The sequence below is a fragment of the Pieris rapae genome, chromosome 21 (assembly GCF_905147795.1).
Source record: "Pieris rapae chromosome 21, ilPieRapa1.1, whole genome shotgun sequence".
Taxonomy (NCBI): domain Eukaryota; kingdom Metazoa; phylum Arthropoda; class Insecta; order Lepidoptera; family Pieridae; genus Pieris; species Pieris rapae.
The window spans coordinates 6,921,133-6,939,094 of record NC_059529.1 but is presented as its reverse complement, the minus strand read 5'-3'; the positions used below and the strand labels follow the sequence as shown (position 1 = coordinate 6,939,094).

General features: G+C 32.4%; 4 protein-coding genes across 5 annotated transcripts in view; 1 reads left to right on the top strand and 3 right to left on the bottom strand.

The window, feature by feature from the left end:
- Positions 1–36: 36 nt before the first annotated feature.
- LOC111000626 (serine protease inhibitor dipetalogastin) lies at positions 37–5,060 on the bottom strand. Its single transcript, XM_022270145.2, has 2 exons — positions 4,924–5,060; positions 37–1,177 (listed from the first exon to the last, which is right to left on the bottom strand). The coding sequence occupies exons 1-2, from the start codon at positions 4,940–4,942 to the stop codon at positions 207–209; spliced, it is 990 nt and encodes a 329-aa protein (XP_022125837.2). The 5' UTR covers positions 4,943–5,060; the 3' UTR covers positions 37–206.
- An 8,630-nt stretch (positions 5,061–13,690) lies between these two features.
- On the bottom strand, positions 13,691–14,697 carry LOC111000623 (mitochondrial coenzyme A diphosphatase NUDT8-like). Its single transcript, XM_022270140.2, has one exon. The coding sequence runs from the start codon at positions 14,421–14,423 to the stop codon at positions 13,770–13,772; it is 654 nt and encodes a 217-aa protein (XP_022125832.2). The 5' UTR covers positions 14,424–14,697; the 3' UTR covers positions 13,691–13,769.
- A 160-nt stretch (positions 14,698–14,857) lies between these two features.
- Positions 14,858–16,087, top strand: LOC111000622 (mitochondrial coenzyme A diphosphatase NUDT8). Its single transcript, XM_022270139.2, has 2 exons — positions 14,858–15,144; positions 15,222–16,087. The coding sequence occupies exon 2, from the start codon at positions 15,323–15,325 to the stop codon at positions 15,986–15,988; it is 666 nt and encodes a 221-aa protein (XP_022125831.1). The 5' UTR covers positions 14,858–15,144; positions 15,222–15,322; the 3' UTR covers positions 15,989–16,087.
- A 220-nt stretch (positions 16,088–16,307) lies between these two features.
- The window catches only part of LOC111000621 (chloride intracellular channel exc-4), a 48,754-nt gene continuing 47,099 nt past the window's right edge, over positions 16,308–17,962 (bottom strand). For both annotated transcript variants that reach the window (XM_045632931.1, XM_045632932.1), the window contains one exon: positions 16,308–17,151. In XM_045632931.1, coding sequence (XP_045488887.1) covers positions 17,059–17,151 — 93 coding nt within the window. In that variant the 3' untranslated portion in view covers positions 16,308–17,058. The remainder of the gene's footprint in view (positions 17,152–17,962) is intronic.

The following is a 17,962-nucleotide window of genomic DNA, read 5'->3' as shown; positions in this document are numbered from 1 at the left end:
TAAGATTTGTGATTTCGAAGTTTATAAATAAATAAATTATTTTTTGTAAAAAAAACCTTTAATTTATATCAACTTATGATACATATAGAGAGATACAGTACAGGGATTGCCAGTACGACTGCAGTCATTGGCCAGATTTTTCTCGGTTTCTCGTTTTAGTAGAAAAATATCCTAAAAACTCTCCAACTTCCCTGCTGAGATATATTTTAACACGGTCCATGACTGGTGATCGTCAATTCTTTGTCTTCACAATTCATCATACATTCGCTGGAATAAGTTTGACCATCAGAGGCGCAAACAGGTTCCGTTACTTTTGGACATGAGCACTGCGGACCACCTTCGCCAATGACGGCTGGTTTCGAGGCACATATACCCTCATGCTCGATATGCAACTCCTCCCGCGTGCTTGCATCTTTAGCACAGTTAAACAAACAGGGATTGTCATATGTCAACCCATTATTGGCGCATACGGGTCTCAAATCTGTAGTGCAAAGACATATGGGTCCTGGGGCGACTTGGATCTCCTCTCTCTTGTTTCTGCATGGGCCTTCATATAATAACTCTACGGCCGCGGACCTCTGAATGCATTCGAGCTCACATTGGTTGCTGTAGGTTTTTTGCCCTTGACCATCGGTACCACAGACGGGACTGTAATCGAACGTGCAGGCACAGATTGGTTCTTCTCTTTTTACCTTGCAAGGACCCTGGTATTTAACCTCAACATTGGTTCGCTGTTTCTTGCAGTCCAGTTCGCATTCGTTGGCATACGTCTCGCCATCGGTACCACAGACCGGACTGTAATCGAACGGGCAGGCACAGATTGGTTCTTCTCTTTTCACCTTGCAAGGACCCTGGTATTTAACCTCAACATTGGTTTGCTGTTTCTCGCAGTCGAGTACGCATTCGTTGGCATACGTCTTGCCATCTGTACCACAGACGGGGTCAAGATTAGCATTACAGGGGCATAGTAGAGGTTCATCTCGTTTCACACGAGTATCGCATTTGCCCGATCGAGCGAGACTGAGGTCTGGATTTTTGGTGGCAGCGCAATCAAGTATACATTGGTTATTGTAAGTATTGCCATCAGAACCACAAACTGGGCTGAAACCTCGAGTGCAGACGCAAGGCGGCAACGCGAAGCTGATGGGGACACAGCTTGCAATAATAGTAACGACACCTGCCAAAAAAAAACTGGATTATTAATTTGTTAATTATGTAAATTATATTTGGAAAAAAGAATGGAATAAAACGTAATTCTTGAATAGTAGATACGTTAAAGACTCGTTAAAGATTCATGAAAAAAAAACGCTTTCTTTCTCTTCTTTAATTCAAGGATTTCTTTTAATTTGTTTCTTGAAGTATGCGGGCGGTTTTTATGGAGAGAAAATAAATAAGAGGTTACTAAAAATCCATATTAAGGAGAATAGAAGTTCTCGGGTACTGCCATAAAGTTCTCAGGGGCAGCTAGTATAACATAAAACTAGTATAAATGTGTTTTAGTAACTATCCCACATCTGTTACTTTAAATGAAAGTGACAAAAAAGCACTTTAGTCAAAAGAGTGATTTAGAGTGGTTCTATGAATAAGCAGGTTATAGTTGGTAACTTAATATGCTTAAGTGAACTGAACAAATTACAAAAAAGAATTTTTTCTATACTAATATTATAAAGAGGAAAGGTTTGATTTTTTGTTTGTTTGTTTGTATGAATTGAATAGGCTCCGAAACTACTTGGCAGATTTGAAAAATTCTTTCACTGTTGGAAAGCTACATCATTCCTGAGTGACATAGGCTATATTTCATTTTCAAAAAAATAGGCATCCTTACTAAAATTACGATAACATTAACATTTGTTTATTATTTGATACAATTCTAACAGATGGCGCTGAGTTAAAGGTAGTAGTTTGGCAAGACGACGTTTGCCAGGTCAGCTAGTCTATAATAAACCCAAAGTCGACAGTCGAATTATATTTTGTTTTATATTTTCTTTTTAGTAACATAATAACTGATTAAATTGATAGCCTAAACCTTGATAATTTAAATTCAGATAAATGATTTATTAGGCTCCCATATAAACATTATTTAAATGAACTTTTTACGAAGCACCTTAGCAAAAAGCATGATAAATTACACCACCATGGCACGAAAAGTGGGTTTTATCTAGATGATCTGGTAAAAAACTTGTTCGCTCTTCAATGTCAAATGAGTTCATGTATTTTGTTTTAGCGTTTTGATTTACATTTTTTTGCCTGTGTAGCTAGTTTGAGTCGGTGTTGCTAGGTGAAACAAATTAATAGCGAGAAGGAAAAAAAAGGAATTATAAAAATACATGGCGCTAGAAATATACATGATCATATAGAAGCAACGAGTATAATTTATATTGTATACTAAAACTACATAATTTTTGACATTTATTTACGAGTTTGTATAGTTCTGAATATAAGCCGTATCATTGCATTTATTATTGGTATCCAATAATAATATATAACAATAATAGCACACACCTTAGTGTTTTAATTATCTATATTTAATCATTAACATATACCTATAAGATTATCTGGTCCATCAATTACATGAATATGTTATTAGAATAATAATAGTTAACGACTCAACTATGTTCTAGGATTACATTATATACATTGACAAGTTTTCCTGTTGTATTTAATCGATACTTAGTTCGCTTAACGACTCTTAAGCTAACAATATTATTTAATTAACATATGAAGAACTGCACCTTTGTTTATATGGGAGACGGAAAATAAATACAGAATAATCGGTAAATATTTAAGAATCTTAGCGTATAAAACAGTCGTCTTCTACTTGTCTCCGGTCATTTGTGGACTCCTTAAGCAGTTATAACTAAGTTCAGATACTTAGAGCTGTCTAACTCCCAAATGTCAGTAATGTATTCTTTGACAGACATAGTCTAGTCTCTGAAACACAGCCATTATCCCAGTCTCTCAGCCATTGAGGGTTATTAAAACAATCTGAATTATACTTTGGGCACCAATACAGACCATGATGTGTATATACAATTTTATCTACCCATGAATGTGGTACATTTTACCAAGACTATACTTTATACCCTTTTAGTAAAATCTGTAGATGCATGTCAAAATTTTAAACATCTTCGTAAAGTATAATCGCTAATATTCATATATCGCTAATAGTAACATGTGGCTGGAGGTTCCGCCGCCCATGGACACTCACATTGTTAGAAAGCTTGCAAAACGTAACAGGCCTTTTAAGGGCTCTAAGGACCCTAAATTGAATTGGTTGGGAAATACTTCAGTGGGCAGCTGGTTCCACATAGATTATATACCTAAACTAATAACTAGTTGACCGCTAACTTTTTAGACAAACATGTTTTAACCTCGATTACCTTGGCCATGATTTATGTTTGCAAAAAAATTACGGAGAATATTAACATGTGACTCGTAATGTTTTGATCATTTGTTATTGCTTTATCCTAATAAAATAAGGCGCAGAAGTACTGGGTCTATTGAAGGGTTAATGTTAAGTTTCGGAGACTTAGAGCATGACTCCTGGATGTTAAACACGTTTTTGGCATACATGACACATTGGAGAATTTAAATATTTTTTAATTAGATAGTAGGGTAAACGAACCTATGGGATAGCGATAATAGGCAATCACTGTAACCCATGAAAACCTATCATAGTGAATGCGGTGTCGGCCTTTGAAGAAAGATAAAACTGTTTCAATAATTGGAGTTAGCTAGTAGCTAATTCTACAGTTCGCTAAACTTCATTAATTACTAGTGTATCTTTATTTTTCTTACTTTATGTAACTAGAGGTATGTAAATTTAAGAATATTAAAAACACATATTTAGACACACTAATCTAATTTGACGTTAGTTCAAGCTCAGAACATAATTAGTATAATGTAGACATTTAAAATTTTTTTCACATATCTAAATATGTGAAATTTTTTTTAAAATGTCAATAATTTCTACCATTACTTAATGAAAACATTTCAAACTATTGTTATATTTATATCGTAGCATTTAGTTATTATATGTTTAGATTAATTTACCTTGATCTTTGAATTTCATAATATTGATATCTATCATATGAGTTGACCCCGCTATTAATATAAAAAATAAATTATCTTCGTAATATACATTGTATAAACTCAAATCAAAACAAAAATGCATATGCCAATAATAAAATGAACATTAATTAGAAATATTTTTTAATAAATTATTGATTATTTATATTTTTCGTCAACAAAAATGTAAGTTAAAATTATTCAAGAAACATAGTTTCGCCTAAATATGTTTTTTTACTGAGCCTCCCTTTTAGTAGCTACATACCAACCTATGTAACATTTTGCTACCCCATAGAGAATCGACCACGTAGGCTATTCCGGAATAAAACCCTAAGTACTAAACAAAATTATTTTTTCTCTCCATAAAAACCTTGCGTAGTCTTCACAAAATATCGTCCAAAATCATCCCAATTTTGTCCTTAGCAACAGATCGGAAGGGAAATTTAGTTTTCCCAATTTAATGAGTGACAAAACAACTTAAAACAATGTGTTGAATTTTTAAATAACAAGAAAAAACTGACACGCATAAAGATAAAGTTATACATTAACTATCTTAGGTGTGGAAATTGGAAAACACAAATACGTCATTTTCTTTTTTTCAAACGAAACTTTGGCTAGTTAAGTAATTATAATTTAATGAAATAAAAAAAATAGCAATAATAATCGTTTTTCAAATTCCGTTTAGAAATAAAATAAACAGTAACGGTTTTCTTTAATTATACAGGAAATTTTACTCTAACATTACAACAATGATGCCCAATTTGAATTTCAGACACAAATAAAAGCCTTTAAAACCCCCGTAAACACATTGTGTCATAACCGAAATATTCTGTCAATTCCATAAATTAAACTTACCAATTAATAACATTTTCATGACAACGTTCTTGTATGGCACCAAACAATAAACTGATGGTAGATAATCAACTCCGTTTGCTTATATACAAATAATATAATGTAGTAAATCCCCAAGAATGCGTCATAGGATTATGAGAGTTACTAGAAAGTGTTTTGTCAAATATACTAAGCTTGTTGTTATTATGGTAATTCTATACATCGGTCCAAAACATCATTTTTGTTGCTTGAAGGAGGCCGCTTTTGTAAGGCCCTTTGCTAATATAAGCCTCAAATAAAGCGTGTAATGGTAAGATTCACAAACGAGACTATGAAACCCGTATGTCAAAATACATCATTACGTTTATATTAGTTTTATTAAAGTAATGAAGATATCCATTTTTAGGATTGGGAACAATACCGCTTTGCTAACCTGAAATAGAATTTGTTATTATACATAAACTGTAAATAATTAAAACAACGAATAATAAAAATCCCACACTTGACGCTGGCCAAATGCACAAACCGTGTTAGAGCCAAAAGAAAAAAAAATGATGAAAATCGACTTCAGCCAACCTACAAATTGAGCGCCAAACGGCATACTACATTATGTAGGTAATTAAAAATACAGATAATGAAAGATGTAATGTTTAAAAAAATACACAAATTAAACTTTAAATTAATTCACTACTACAAGTAAATTTAATAAAGACACGCGCTTTAATTTTATTTTAACTACTTTATAGGTTGTTATTATTTTTTCCATAAAGTTCACTCTCTATTTGATGTTTTTGCATATAGATAAAATTGCGATGTTTGACAAGAACAATGTTTCAAAATACGATAAAACTGTAAGCCGCAACCCGCCTTCAGTGATGGTAATTCCCCCCAAATAGTTAATAGTTTGTAGTTGTTAATTTGTAAGGGGGATTTTAGAGGGAAATTAGTTTTTTTTAAATAATAATAAAAATAATAGTTAATATTAAACCAACAAACAAACTAATAAAATATAAACTCCAATATCGTGATCTTATACTACTATTTTTGATGCTCTGAAATTACCTCATAAACTTAGGGGTAGTTGAACTTGGTTCTAGGAGGAACCATCTATAGGAGTTGGCATTACTACTCGACTAAGCTTGGAAATTTACCGTTTCACAATAATGTCTCTGAATCTCAAGGGTAAGATTGACCGTTAGAGCAGGACTGGATTTAGGGCAGGGCAACCGGGACTACAGCCCGGGACACAAATAGGGACATAAAAGAACACACACATTTTTTCAGAAGTTACATTTGACGTAACAAAGTCACTTGCTTAACTAAGTCTCGTCACTGAATCTCACACAGGGCTGGATTAAGAGGTATTATGTAGGTATGTACAATAGAGACTTCGCAAAAAAATGTTTTAAATTCCGACAAGTAAACTCTAATAAAAAAACAGTTTTTTTATATCTATTTTTATGTTTATTTTAATTAATCCAAAAAAATGTACTTGGTTTCACAGTAAATTATAAAAACTCGAAAAACAAAAATAATTTGGGGCCTAGGCCTCTACTCCATTGTTGTCCCGAGGCCTCCAGAAATCTAAGTCCGGCCATGTGAGGGAGGAATATTCAGAAACGAGAGAAAGTGATATACATACGTGCTTATGTTACTTTTTATGTCAAATTTAACTTTGCAAGTCAGGATCCGTCTACATGTTTGACTATTATGTATGTGTATTGCGCATAGAAACATATTTTAGTATTTTGTAACTAAACTTAATAATAAAAGCATTACATAATAAACTCTAATAAAAATTATGATGCGTGTTATTGAGGAATTATTAAAGCGCAGGACTCGCTTTCAATTTAATTTTTAATCAATCAAGGCGTTTTGAGTTAATTTTACTTGTTATATTTATATTTCTGTATTATGCTGTAAATCTTTTGAATAAATAAATACGTAAATATTTTTTTATATTATATTTATGACTGATAGAAATATTGTTTAATTTGAAACTAAAAAGATTCGCAACTAGTTCACAAAGTCAAAATTCAGTGCTCAAATGTCCAAATTATAGTTATTTTCATCACTAGTATTAGTTAAGGTTGTTAGTAGTCAATCTCTCAATGACATCTTCATATTATATCATCGGAACTTTGTATGTTTGAATTGACACTGACTCATTGCAGTTCTACTTTTTATTATTGAATTCTTTTTGGGTTGAAAAAATTATTCATTTTCTACTTTATATGTACATTCTACTGTTTGAATTAAGTTGCTTATTAGCGATAAGGCTGAACATTTAGCGTTCCAGCCTTGCATTTTCATTATACGGTCATTGTGTTATGATAAAATGGAATATGCATAGTAAAGGAAATTTTCCATTTTTATCTTCCAATGGCGAAACTGATCTGAATAATTAGATTTTGTTCCCGCAGTTGCGACTACAGCGCTACGGATATCAAGAGAACTACATGGAACTTGAATACAGAAGCGTAGGAATCGCTATTGCTGTACCCGTAAGAGGCCAGACTCCAACCGATATCTAATCACTATAGCTAAGCTAAGCTGCTGGGGAGACCTTTACAGGCGACTAAACCACCTACAGGAGACCAAACCGAGGTCGAAGACTCGCAGAAGACGCCCATGCGTCGCCTTGTCGAAAAGCCCATCCCGGCCCCGCTTGGCAAACTGTTGTAAATATTAAAACAATAATAATTGTCAAAACGTTTAATTTTTTACTGTTTATAAATGACATCACAAAGGAACTTTCCTGAAACTATTGAAGTGTTTAACTTTTAGTCATAGCTTGTCACAGGATATCTTTTAAGTGGAAAAATAGATTAGTACAAAATACTGAGCGGAAATTTTAATGACTCATGGTTTTATTGGAAACATTCGTTGACATATACTAATTGTAAAATAATGAACGTAGCTGTTTTCGCATTGTTTCGGTCATACCTTGATGCGTCCTTAAAATAAATCAATATAATATGGATTGTTTAACCCAAAAGGTTGAGCTAGATAGGGTTTTATTATGTGTTCAGAGGAGTTTTTCGGATTAATTTTACACGGCAGTTTTTGCCGCGCACCACCACTTTGTGGAACCAGCTGCCTACTGAAGTATTACCGAACCAATTCGACTTAGGCCTTAGGGTTATTCAAGAAAAGATCAATTCTTTAAAAAGGCCGGCAACGCACTCGCGAGCCCTCTGGCATTGAGTGTCCATGGGCGGCGGTATCACTTAACATCAAGTGCCTCCTGTCCGTTTGCCCCCTGTTTTATAAAAAAAAACCGCCCATTCCATTTCTTTATGTGATTTATGGCGACTGCATTTGGTTGGTTGCAGCGTAGCAGGTTTTAATAAGATTTTTCCACAGTTAGCGATCAGGAAAACTTTACTACACTGTAATATATTTTTAAGTAGGTGAGTGATTTTTATGAATTGTATCATTAAGAATTGCTTGAAGATCCAGTTCACAGTTCATTTAGTGTTTTGCTCGGTTTAGTTGAAATATCCAGTTGATGCATAGCATCTAGCGAAGACGCAACTTCAGCGCGCCCGCGCCCCCTAATTCGTCGTGCCCTAGGCTGCAGCATAATAAGCCTCAGGGTTAATCAGGCTCTGGGTGCTTTCCTCACTCCAGGATATGCCAGCGTTAGAAGTACATTGCCACAGGGACCAAACTATTTGAACTAGTTTTAGTTTTCACTTTATAAATTTTTAATTATTATTACCATGTAGGTTAATCATATGGTAATTACTCTACCTAAAGAGTTGTTTGATTAATGTGGGCTCAGTAATGGCCTTCGTATCCGGAGTAATTAGTTATTTACGACAATAGAAAATTTCTCACGCTCGAAGCATTTTGGTTTTTCCAAAACATCTTTGAGCATCTCTGCGGTATCGCAGAGTTTTTAGGTTTCAGATAAAAATATAATATTAATCTGATAAAATATATTGGTACAAGATTATTTCAATAAATGGATGAATGTGATCCATGACTGGGCACCAATAGAGTGTCTATGTGCGCATTTAACACTCGGTTGTACATATAAGTAAAGCTGACAACACATTTTAATAAGCTAAATGAACAATCACGAAAACAAAGAACTCCAAAGTTCTTGCTACCATATTAACTGTAGGCGCATCTGAAATTATTTTGATATTTTTTCCTGCCAATGTCATCAAAACATAACTTGTTTAAAAGTCTCGGAACTCTGTCTTTCTACCGTAAAAAAGTGTAAGATCCATGAATTATCTAATTATGAACTTAGCAAACCAAACAACATCTTACAATGATACATCAATATTAAACATCATTTATAAGTATTTTAAATTTACCCTATTTATAAAATCAATACTTATACTTGTCTACTGAAAATTTAGGCGAAAGTGGCTGAACTGTTTCAAGAATAAGATAGTACGGCCTTGCCTTTTTGGCTTGACAGATGTTGTCCAAAATAAACTTTTAATTGGAAAATCACATAATAATTCACGTTTTACATGAGCACTACAGATTTAATTTAATTTTTGTTATCTTTTGCTATGAAATTTGTATTTTTTGATAAACGGGAGTCATAGTTCGCGAGAAGTCTCGTCTATGAATCTCACACTTAGACTGTTTAACAGCACTCGAAACGCCGAGTAATGCTAATAATTTTAAACATTTAAATTTATAATCATTAATGTGCGGATTTTAAAGATAATTAATTTAAGTAAATTGCAAGTAATGGTCGTCACTTCGTATAGTCTTTGTGTGTATTTTTATTCAAAAAAAATTTTTTACTGTTATAATCTGCGGACTGCGACTGATAAAAGCTTTATAAATAGTAATTATTTATTAAGATTTTTATAAACACAGATATCCAGTTTGATGTAGTAATACAAAAGCAAAGAAAATATAAGGTTTGCGTATTTATCCTTATTTGTAGTGACAAGCACTACCTACTTAATCTTTAAGTAGACGTTTCAATTTTTTATACAGCAACTATTATGTGTTGGGTATTCAAGATTTTCTCACGACCGTGATGAAATGCAACAAATGCATGTAATGAAATGCTAGTAGGAAGTAGATTTCTGTGTTGTCCTCCACGAAAAACACACCGCAAGTTATGCTTTTGACTTTGAAAGGCAGAATTTTCTATACATCTTGAAATGTTCAAATTGTCGATTGTGGATAAATTATTTGTATTTTAAAGATAAGTGTACAAAATTAAAAAAGAAAAACAAAATCATTTATTCATATAAGTAACACAATGTACACTTATGAAAAATGAAATAAGTATGAAATGCTGATATTAATTTACTGCCAGTTCTCAAATCAGGGGCGTAGAAAGGAACTGAAGAACTGGCATCAACTCTTCGCTATTCTTTTTGTTGATGAGTAATGTTATATTTTTCCTAATCCTGTAGTGATAAATGTACGTTTTATGTTGGTGACATAAAGCGTTGTACTTATCTTAATTATAGATGATTAAACAACGAAAGAAGAATCGATGAAGAATTTTAAATGTCCGTAATGTAACTGATGCACAACACGATTTATAGTCTGTTAAAAATAGCGCCTGATGCTACCGTTTAAATGTTACACCTATGTACGTATGTATAAACAACATTATTTAATATTCAGAATCTTTGAATAGTCATAGTTAGTAGAGTTTGCATTTTATAGAGCATTGTTCAAATAGACTCACGTAAATATGTATTCTATTAATCGTTGTCTGCACATCTTAACACCTAAAAAGGGGAACTCCAAAAGTACGAACAGATACTTTAGAATTTTTAACACGTTTCTGTGACGTCATTTATTCTAAGTCAAAATAAATTACATGAAGGTTTTGTACCGGAGTTGTTTCCTCTTTGTGTTAGGATTTTGGTAGAATAAGCGTAACTTCATTGTGTATTAAAATTCTAAGTTGCATAATTTGGCTATTTGTGAAATGCTTTTGCAAAACATACCTACATTCCTAATATAAGCTTGAAGTATCGATACTTAGCGCTATGTATGACTCCCGCTAAGTGCCTACTAAGATTGTGATGTTAAGATTGGTCGAGTGGCAGTATTCTATATTAGGTTTTAGTTACAATTTATAGAAGGTTTCACGAATAAGTATCTCTAAACTGCCTCGTTTTGTTGGACTATCAGCCTACGAATCTCATCCTCCAGGTCGTAGGCTTGATCCCAGGCTATGCACTAATTGATTAATCTTTCTATGTGCGCATTTAACATTCGCTCGAACGGTGAAAACACGTGGCTTTCTCACATTTTGTTTATCTTAGACCCAGTCGACGGCGTATGTTTCAAACAGCGGGCTGACTACCTATTAGATTGACAAATGATCAAAATTTAAAAATCATTTATTCATTAAGGTAACATAATGTACACTTATGAACGTCAAAAAAGAAATAAATATTAAATGCTTCTAATTTTACATTTACTGCCAGATCTCAAATCAAAGGCGTAGAACGGAAGAGAAAAACTGACAATAAACTCTCCGATCATAGATATCGAAATCTAAGATCTAGAAAGGTTGTAGCGCCATTGATTTATTTATTCAAAAACCAAGATACTCGTATAACGTGAAATAAATTTCAGCCTCTATGTTTCAGAGGTTAACCCTGAAATTTGTTTTTTTATTGTTACTAAAAGAAGAGTTACAAAGAGAACCTCCGGCTAAATACAATACCTGACCTTGCTGCCAATCAAACTGTGGATACGTATTCATACGATTTGAATATTTTTTCGTTCGCCATACTGGATGTGTCTCGCATATTTACTATGGTTGTGTAACGGAAGTTGCAGATAAAAATAATAGCCGATATCTTCGATGAAGTGCGTTCAAGTGTTTCCACTTAATTGCAAATAACGGATCTAGGCCAACTCGACTTTATTATCCTTGACTCACCATTAAGATAATAATTAACAGTATAAAAAGCAGTGACAGGATCATATTGTTAACGTTAAGTGAACGAATCGGTTTTTAAAATGGATAACCGAGTTGGTAAGATATTTTAATTTAAAATAATGTCAAAAACTGTCATATTAACCTTAATGTTAACACACTATAAAAAGGTTTTATAGCGGATTTTTTTATTTTAATAATAGTACATAGTTAGTTTACGGGGAGTTAGCAAATATTAGTGGAGAAAGGCGACAAAACGTGCGTGTTTACGCGTGTTATTAGAAATTCAATATAAAAAACTGAGATACACATCAGTGTAAGATTCAGTTGCAATTTAACGTTAAGTATAACTCTCATCTGTCACAGAGACATTGGAAGTTATACTTAGCGCTAATTTCCGACTGTGAATATCATCCTGAATAATACCCATGGACTCAAGGTGAGTCTGAGGAGTTAGATTGTTGTGCGTCTATGAAAGTTGACCTATGTTGCCGCGAACTATATCTTTTTATAGCTATATGGCTATACTACCGTAATGTTTTATCTAATAATATATGTATTTGATTACAAATACGAAATTAAGTAATAATTATACGTACCTAATATTATCTAATCTAAGTAAATAATATATTTTTAACTATACCAGATTAAATAATTTATTAATAAGAAATTTTATACAATTGTCGATTGCAGAAATAAAATAAATTAAAAATTATTTAAATAAGCCAGTAATTGCACTTATTAATTGTTTGTGACTAACCCATAATTCCTTTACAGTGATTCTCCTGGCAATTCTCCTTACTTCGTGTGCTTGTTACACTGTACCGGCTTACAAAGGACCTCCACAATTCCCAAGCTGTCCTTGCGCAAAAATATTTTTACCCGTGTGCGCTTCCGACGGGAATAGTTTTAATAGCCCATGTGAATTTAACTGTTACAAAAACTCTGAAAACCGGTCGTCTAAAGAGCCATTAAGAATAGTAAAAGAAGGAAAATGCAATGGAAATTAGGGTTTAAAGGAGGTACATATTAATATAAATTGAATTAGTTAAAATGGTTTCTATGATAAATTACGAGTGCAGTTGTTGAGTTGTGAAACAATGAATTAATTTGCGTTTTATTCACTAAAATAAATACTTTGCATGAGTAGTACATCTGTAAACTAAACACTACTTTGCAAATAAACTATAGGTTGGCACATTTATGTCTATTTTTGCCTAAAAATTTTCCTGTATATTTTATTTACAGGAAAATTTGGCCTATCTATAACTGACTTTTTTTAATTGTTTCATAATAATTATTAGGCTATAGACTATGCTAAGCAAATGTTTTAATTATTTTGGGAAAATATTAAAATATAAGTATCTCCTTTGCCAAGGGGCTGACTCTTGAAGAATGAAATAAATTTTAGTGACATAACTTTTTATTTATGTTTATACTCATATCCCTGTGGAATAAATGTTTAGTTTTAAAATCTTTGTAAAACTATATGTATTGTGCAATCCAATTCTAACCAATACATATTTCTCTTCAAGACATAAATTTATGATTTTTGTTGCAGTTTTCACATTTATATTATTTTATATCCTGTCAACACACTGTCAAGTAAGGGAGTGGAGTGAGAAGTATTGTTTTTGTACAACAGAGTATCAACCTATTTGTGCCTCTGACATGAAAAGATATAAAAATATCTGCACTTATAACTGCAGAATTAACTTTATTGAAACAAATTCAATGCCAATGATTGAACAAGTGGATTGTAAATTACTACCACCCACTTTGAAGAATTAAATACATTTATATTAACATTTATTGTGAAATTATATAAAAAATAAATATATATATTGAATATAACAATATTAAGACTTCATATCATATTATGGTTATCTGACTTAATATACAAAATATTTTTACATCATTACATAGAATTGTATAATTATATTTTTAACCCACTCAAACATGAAATTTCACTGTGCAACTATAATTTTGATGGTAATAGTTCATGAAGTTCAAACTTTCTTCTTAAAAAGTCACATTGATAGCTTTCAGTTGGAAGGAAACATTGTAGGAAAAAGTTTGTAATAAATCCTGTAATACCCCATATTCTATGTTTCTCATATAAAAACACTGGAAGAATAGTTTTCTCAAACTCCAAGTGTGCATGGTTTTTTTTATCACAAAGAGCTGACATAGGTACTGTAAATATTTCTTCTACTTCATGGACATTTCGTACGAGAGTCACATTTTCAAAATCCTTAATTAAACCAACAACAGGTGTTATAAGCATGTTCTTATCACGCCCTTGAACGCTAGACATCGTAGACCAGATTTCAACTGCCTCTGGAGGCACACCAATTTCTTCTTCAGTCTCTCTTAAAGCCGTTTGTATTTCATCTTCATCTTTGTCCATCTTTCCACCCGGAAAAGATATTTGTCCTGCATGGCTACTTAAGTTAGTAGATCGCGTAGTGTACAGTAAATGTACTTCATTATTCATTACACACATGGGCACTAAAACTGAAGCTTTCTTTTTTGGACTTACATCTTCAAACACAAACTCGGGCAGGCCTCTTAAAGATGCTATACATCGTTCACGAGCTGAAGCTGATAATAGTCTTTGAGGAGAAAACATTTTAACTGTATTGCATAATTTGTCGATAAAAAAACTGAGCTTTTATTACTATTATACTTCTATCACATTATCTTATTATCTTCTATATTCTGTACTTTGAAGTTTGAACTGAATTTTTTAAATAGATAAGTTTTAAATTGATAATATTTTTTTTTTTTCAATTTATCCCTAATGGGAAAGGCAAAGGACTTTAGTCCATACAGCCAGGTCTTATTTTTGGTAGTAATTGGAAAATTTTGGTAGTTTTAAAGGCCGAAGCCACGTCTTCATTGTTCTTGATAATATAAACAATCAAGTGACATATTACATAATAATTGACAACTAAGTAATAAGAATCATTTTACCAAAAGTACTCTGTGCCTACAATAGACAAGCAACAGATAATATATTAAATTATTGACTTATTGTCATTCGATGACGACGAAAAAGCCGGGTTCTTAGCCGTCGCCCGTCAGGACACTCAGGCATCAACCTTGAGGCTTGAACCTCGTGGAGCAGTGAACACCGTACGGCGTACACTCGGTCCTCAGGGCTCAGGGCTCGGACCTCGACCTGCGACCATAGCGACCAGGTGCACCTTGAACACGTGAACCGCGAAGTCAAACGCATAGCATTTCAAGTGTGAAGTCTGAACTCAATCTTTAACCGATTAATGACATTGATATTCCAATTTTGATTTGTTTTCTTGACTTAAATAATTCACAAATATCATTATTTTAATGTAAGTAATCAAAAATTAATGTTTGAACTTCATTCCAAACTTCTTCTATTCTAAACTAAGTATTTATTGACTATTAGACAACAGATGCCGCAACTGGCAAGTCTAGAAAACACAGAAACGTAAAAATTATTTGATTCAGCTTTAAACATGCATACTTAAAGTATAATAGCGAAAAAGGATGGCTACGTCAGTGATTGGGTTTCAAAATCTTTTTTCTCTTGTATCCCGCGAAAGATGTATGGTAAACTTTAAAAAGTTTCGTGTGCCATTCACAAACACAACTAAAGTGCCCAGCGGGACTGCAGCGGTGCTGATTCCCATGTGCCGAGTCAACGATCACGCCACATTGCTGTTTACTGTACGATCTGCCAAATTAAATAGCCACAGTGGTCAAATTTCATTTCCCGGCGGTAAGACTGATGAAGGAGAGACCCCAGTGGAAACTGCTTTAAGGGAAACAAGAGAGGAAATTGGACTTTCTCCATCCAAGATAGATATTTGGGGATATGGACCTTCCTTTCCTGGGAAGGATTTCAAAGTAATGATTACTCCAATTATAGGTTATGTTTCGGATTTCACTGTTGATGATTTAAAAATTAATGAAGAAGAAGTGTCAGAGGTGTTAGCCGTGCCTATACATATTCTTTGTGACCCAAGTAACCAGTATCATACTCAATTTAGAAATGGATTTGTCTTACCTGTATTTTTAGCAGAAAATTATAAAATATGGGGTATCACTGCTTATATTACTCATGTGTTCTTGACCTGTTTACTCCCTAAACACATGTATAGAAATGAATGGATGAAAAAGAGAATTACTTTAGATGAGGACTGGGAACAGTAAAATATTATCATGAGTCAAATGAAAAAAAAATTTAGACAATTACAATTACTGATGTAATTATGTTAAATGCATGTGTGCAAAATTTATTACAATTTATTTTACATTTGTATTGTTGTTGAATAAATTTACACTTGTTTTGTTACAATGATTTATTAAAAATTACAAAAGCTACAGATATATCACAATTAGCATTTATGCACTTTCTATAATACTTATTGAAAAGCTATTAAATACTAGACATTTTATTTATGAAAAATAAGTAAAAATAAAATTAAACTGAGGAAAAATAACTGGAACCAAGGAATAAATGAAACTCAAATAAAAAAAATATTTATCCAGGTTTATTCCTTAACTATTACATTACAATCTAGAACATTATTTTACCTATACATTGTCCAATTGACATGATTGATATCTTTTGCCCTTCTTCGGTAGGTATTATGTACTCACATTGTAAAGGTAGGTGTACTACATAGTTTTTATGCAAAAAATATATAGTGGTAATTCTATTGCATAAATAGGTGGACGAATTTAAAGCCCTGCACTTAGTAACATTGTGGATATGGTTTTCACCAAGAAAATAAGTACTAAACTACCTTCATGAAGGTAACATTGAGGCAAGAGCAAAGATAAAGGCAGAGGTTTATAAAAATGGCGATTTTTCTTAAAACTAAATTATGTATGTCCAAAAATAATCTGCATTATTGCAGTAATAAAAATATACCAAATTTCGTTGTGTTTGAACACTAAATATTTCTAAATAATCAACTTGTCTAATAACAATAGAAAAATAATTTAATCTGATGTATGTGCCACCTCTGCCCGTCTTAAATAAATGGCCACATATATCGCTGCTACAACAATCAAATGCAACCAATTTGTCCAAACAATAATGCTAATGGTACTTTATTAAAAATATAAAAATAAACATTGGATGGACGAGGGTATGTGGGGTGGGATATCACATGATAATTATTTTTAATATGTAATCCAAAAGGTTGGATTTCTCTGTGCTATTGGCAAATACCAAATTGTAACGCCATTTATGCCTTCATATATTATTTAACTTGTTATTCTTCAGCATTTGAATCGTTGATGTCAACTGGAATAGATGTTGTGAATGTTGGAGTCTCCAACTCTTCATGTTTCTTCATTTTAAGAGCCTAGAATTAAACAATTGTTTCCTGTTTGTTATAATTTTCACATTTAAGTAGTTAATCTTTACAAAGTTCTAAATATAAATACAATCTTGGTCAATAAATACTGCATGTTTGCATTAAACTTGGTAGGTATGTACAATATTATTTAAGTTAACAGCCACACTACATAAACTAAAAGACGATGTAAAATGTAGTGTTAGAAGATTAGAAATTATTGTATGTATGAGGTACATGGTTAATATTTCAAAACCTCAACCAACCAAGCAAAGGCTTATTATTAATAAAATTAGCGAATTTAGTCTAGTTTCTGAACCATACTGCATTCATAATCTATCGAAATAAGTTTCGTGATACAGTTATTAGAAAAATGCTAGCTATAACCTCGTATTTTAACGCCAATCAAAATTTCTTAATAATTATTTGCCAATTCTCTTGTTAATTAATTTATGTTTGTTTACTAGAACTGTCAAGTTTATTTGTAGACAGTTTGACTTATGGATGGTGCGCAAAACGAGACTTTGACTCGAGGTATCAATTAGATTATTAGAGAATTTTTGTTGAAGTAACACAGACCGTAAATACTTTTGGTGAAATATATTCAAATACAAAAACATCCATAAAGCTAAAACCAGAGACCCAAACTATAAATATCATATTCGCCCCATCTCTTACACGAAAACTGACCAAAATTTAATTTATTAATAAGTTGACAGTCAACTTATTCAGTAATTATTTGACTTTCAAAAATTACTTTTGTAAAGTGAAACATAAAACTTAATTTATGTTTCATATTCATTTATGTTGTATGTTAGTT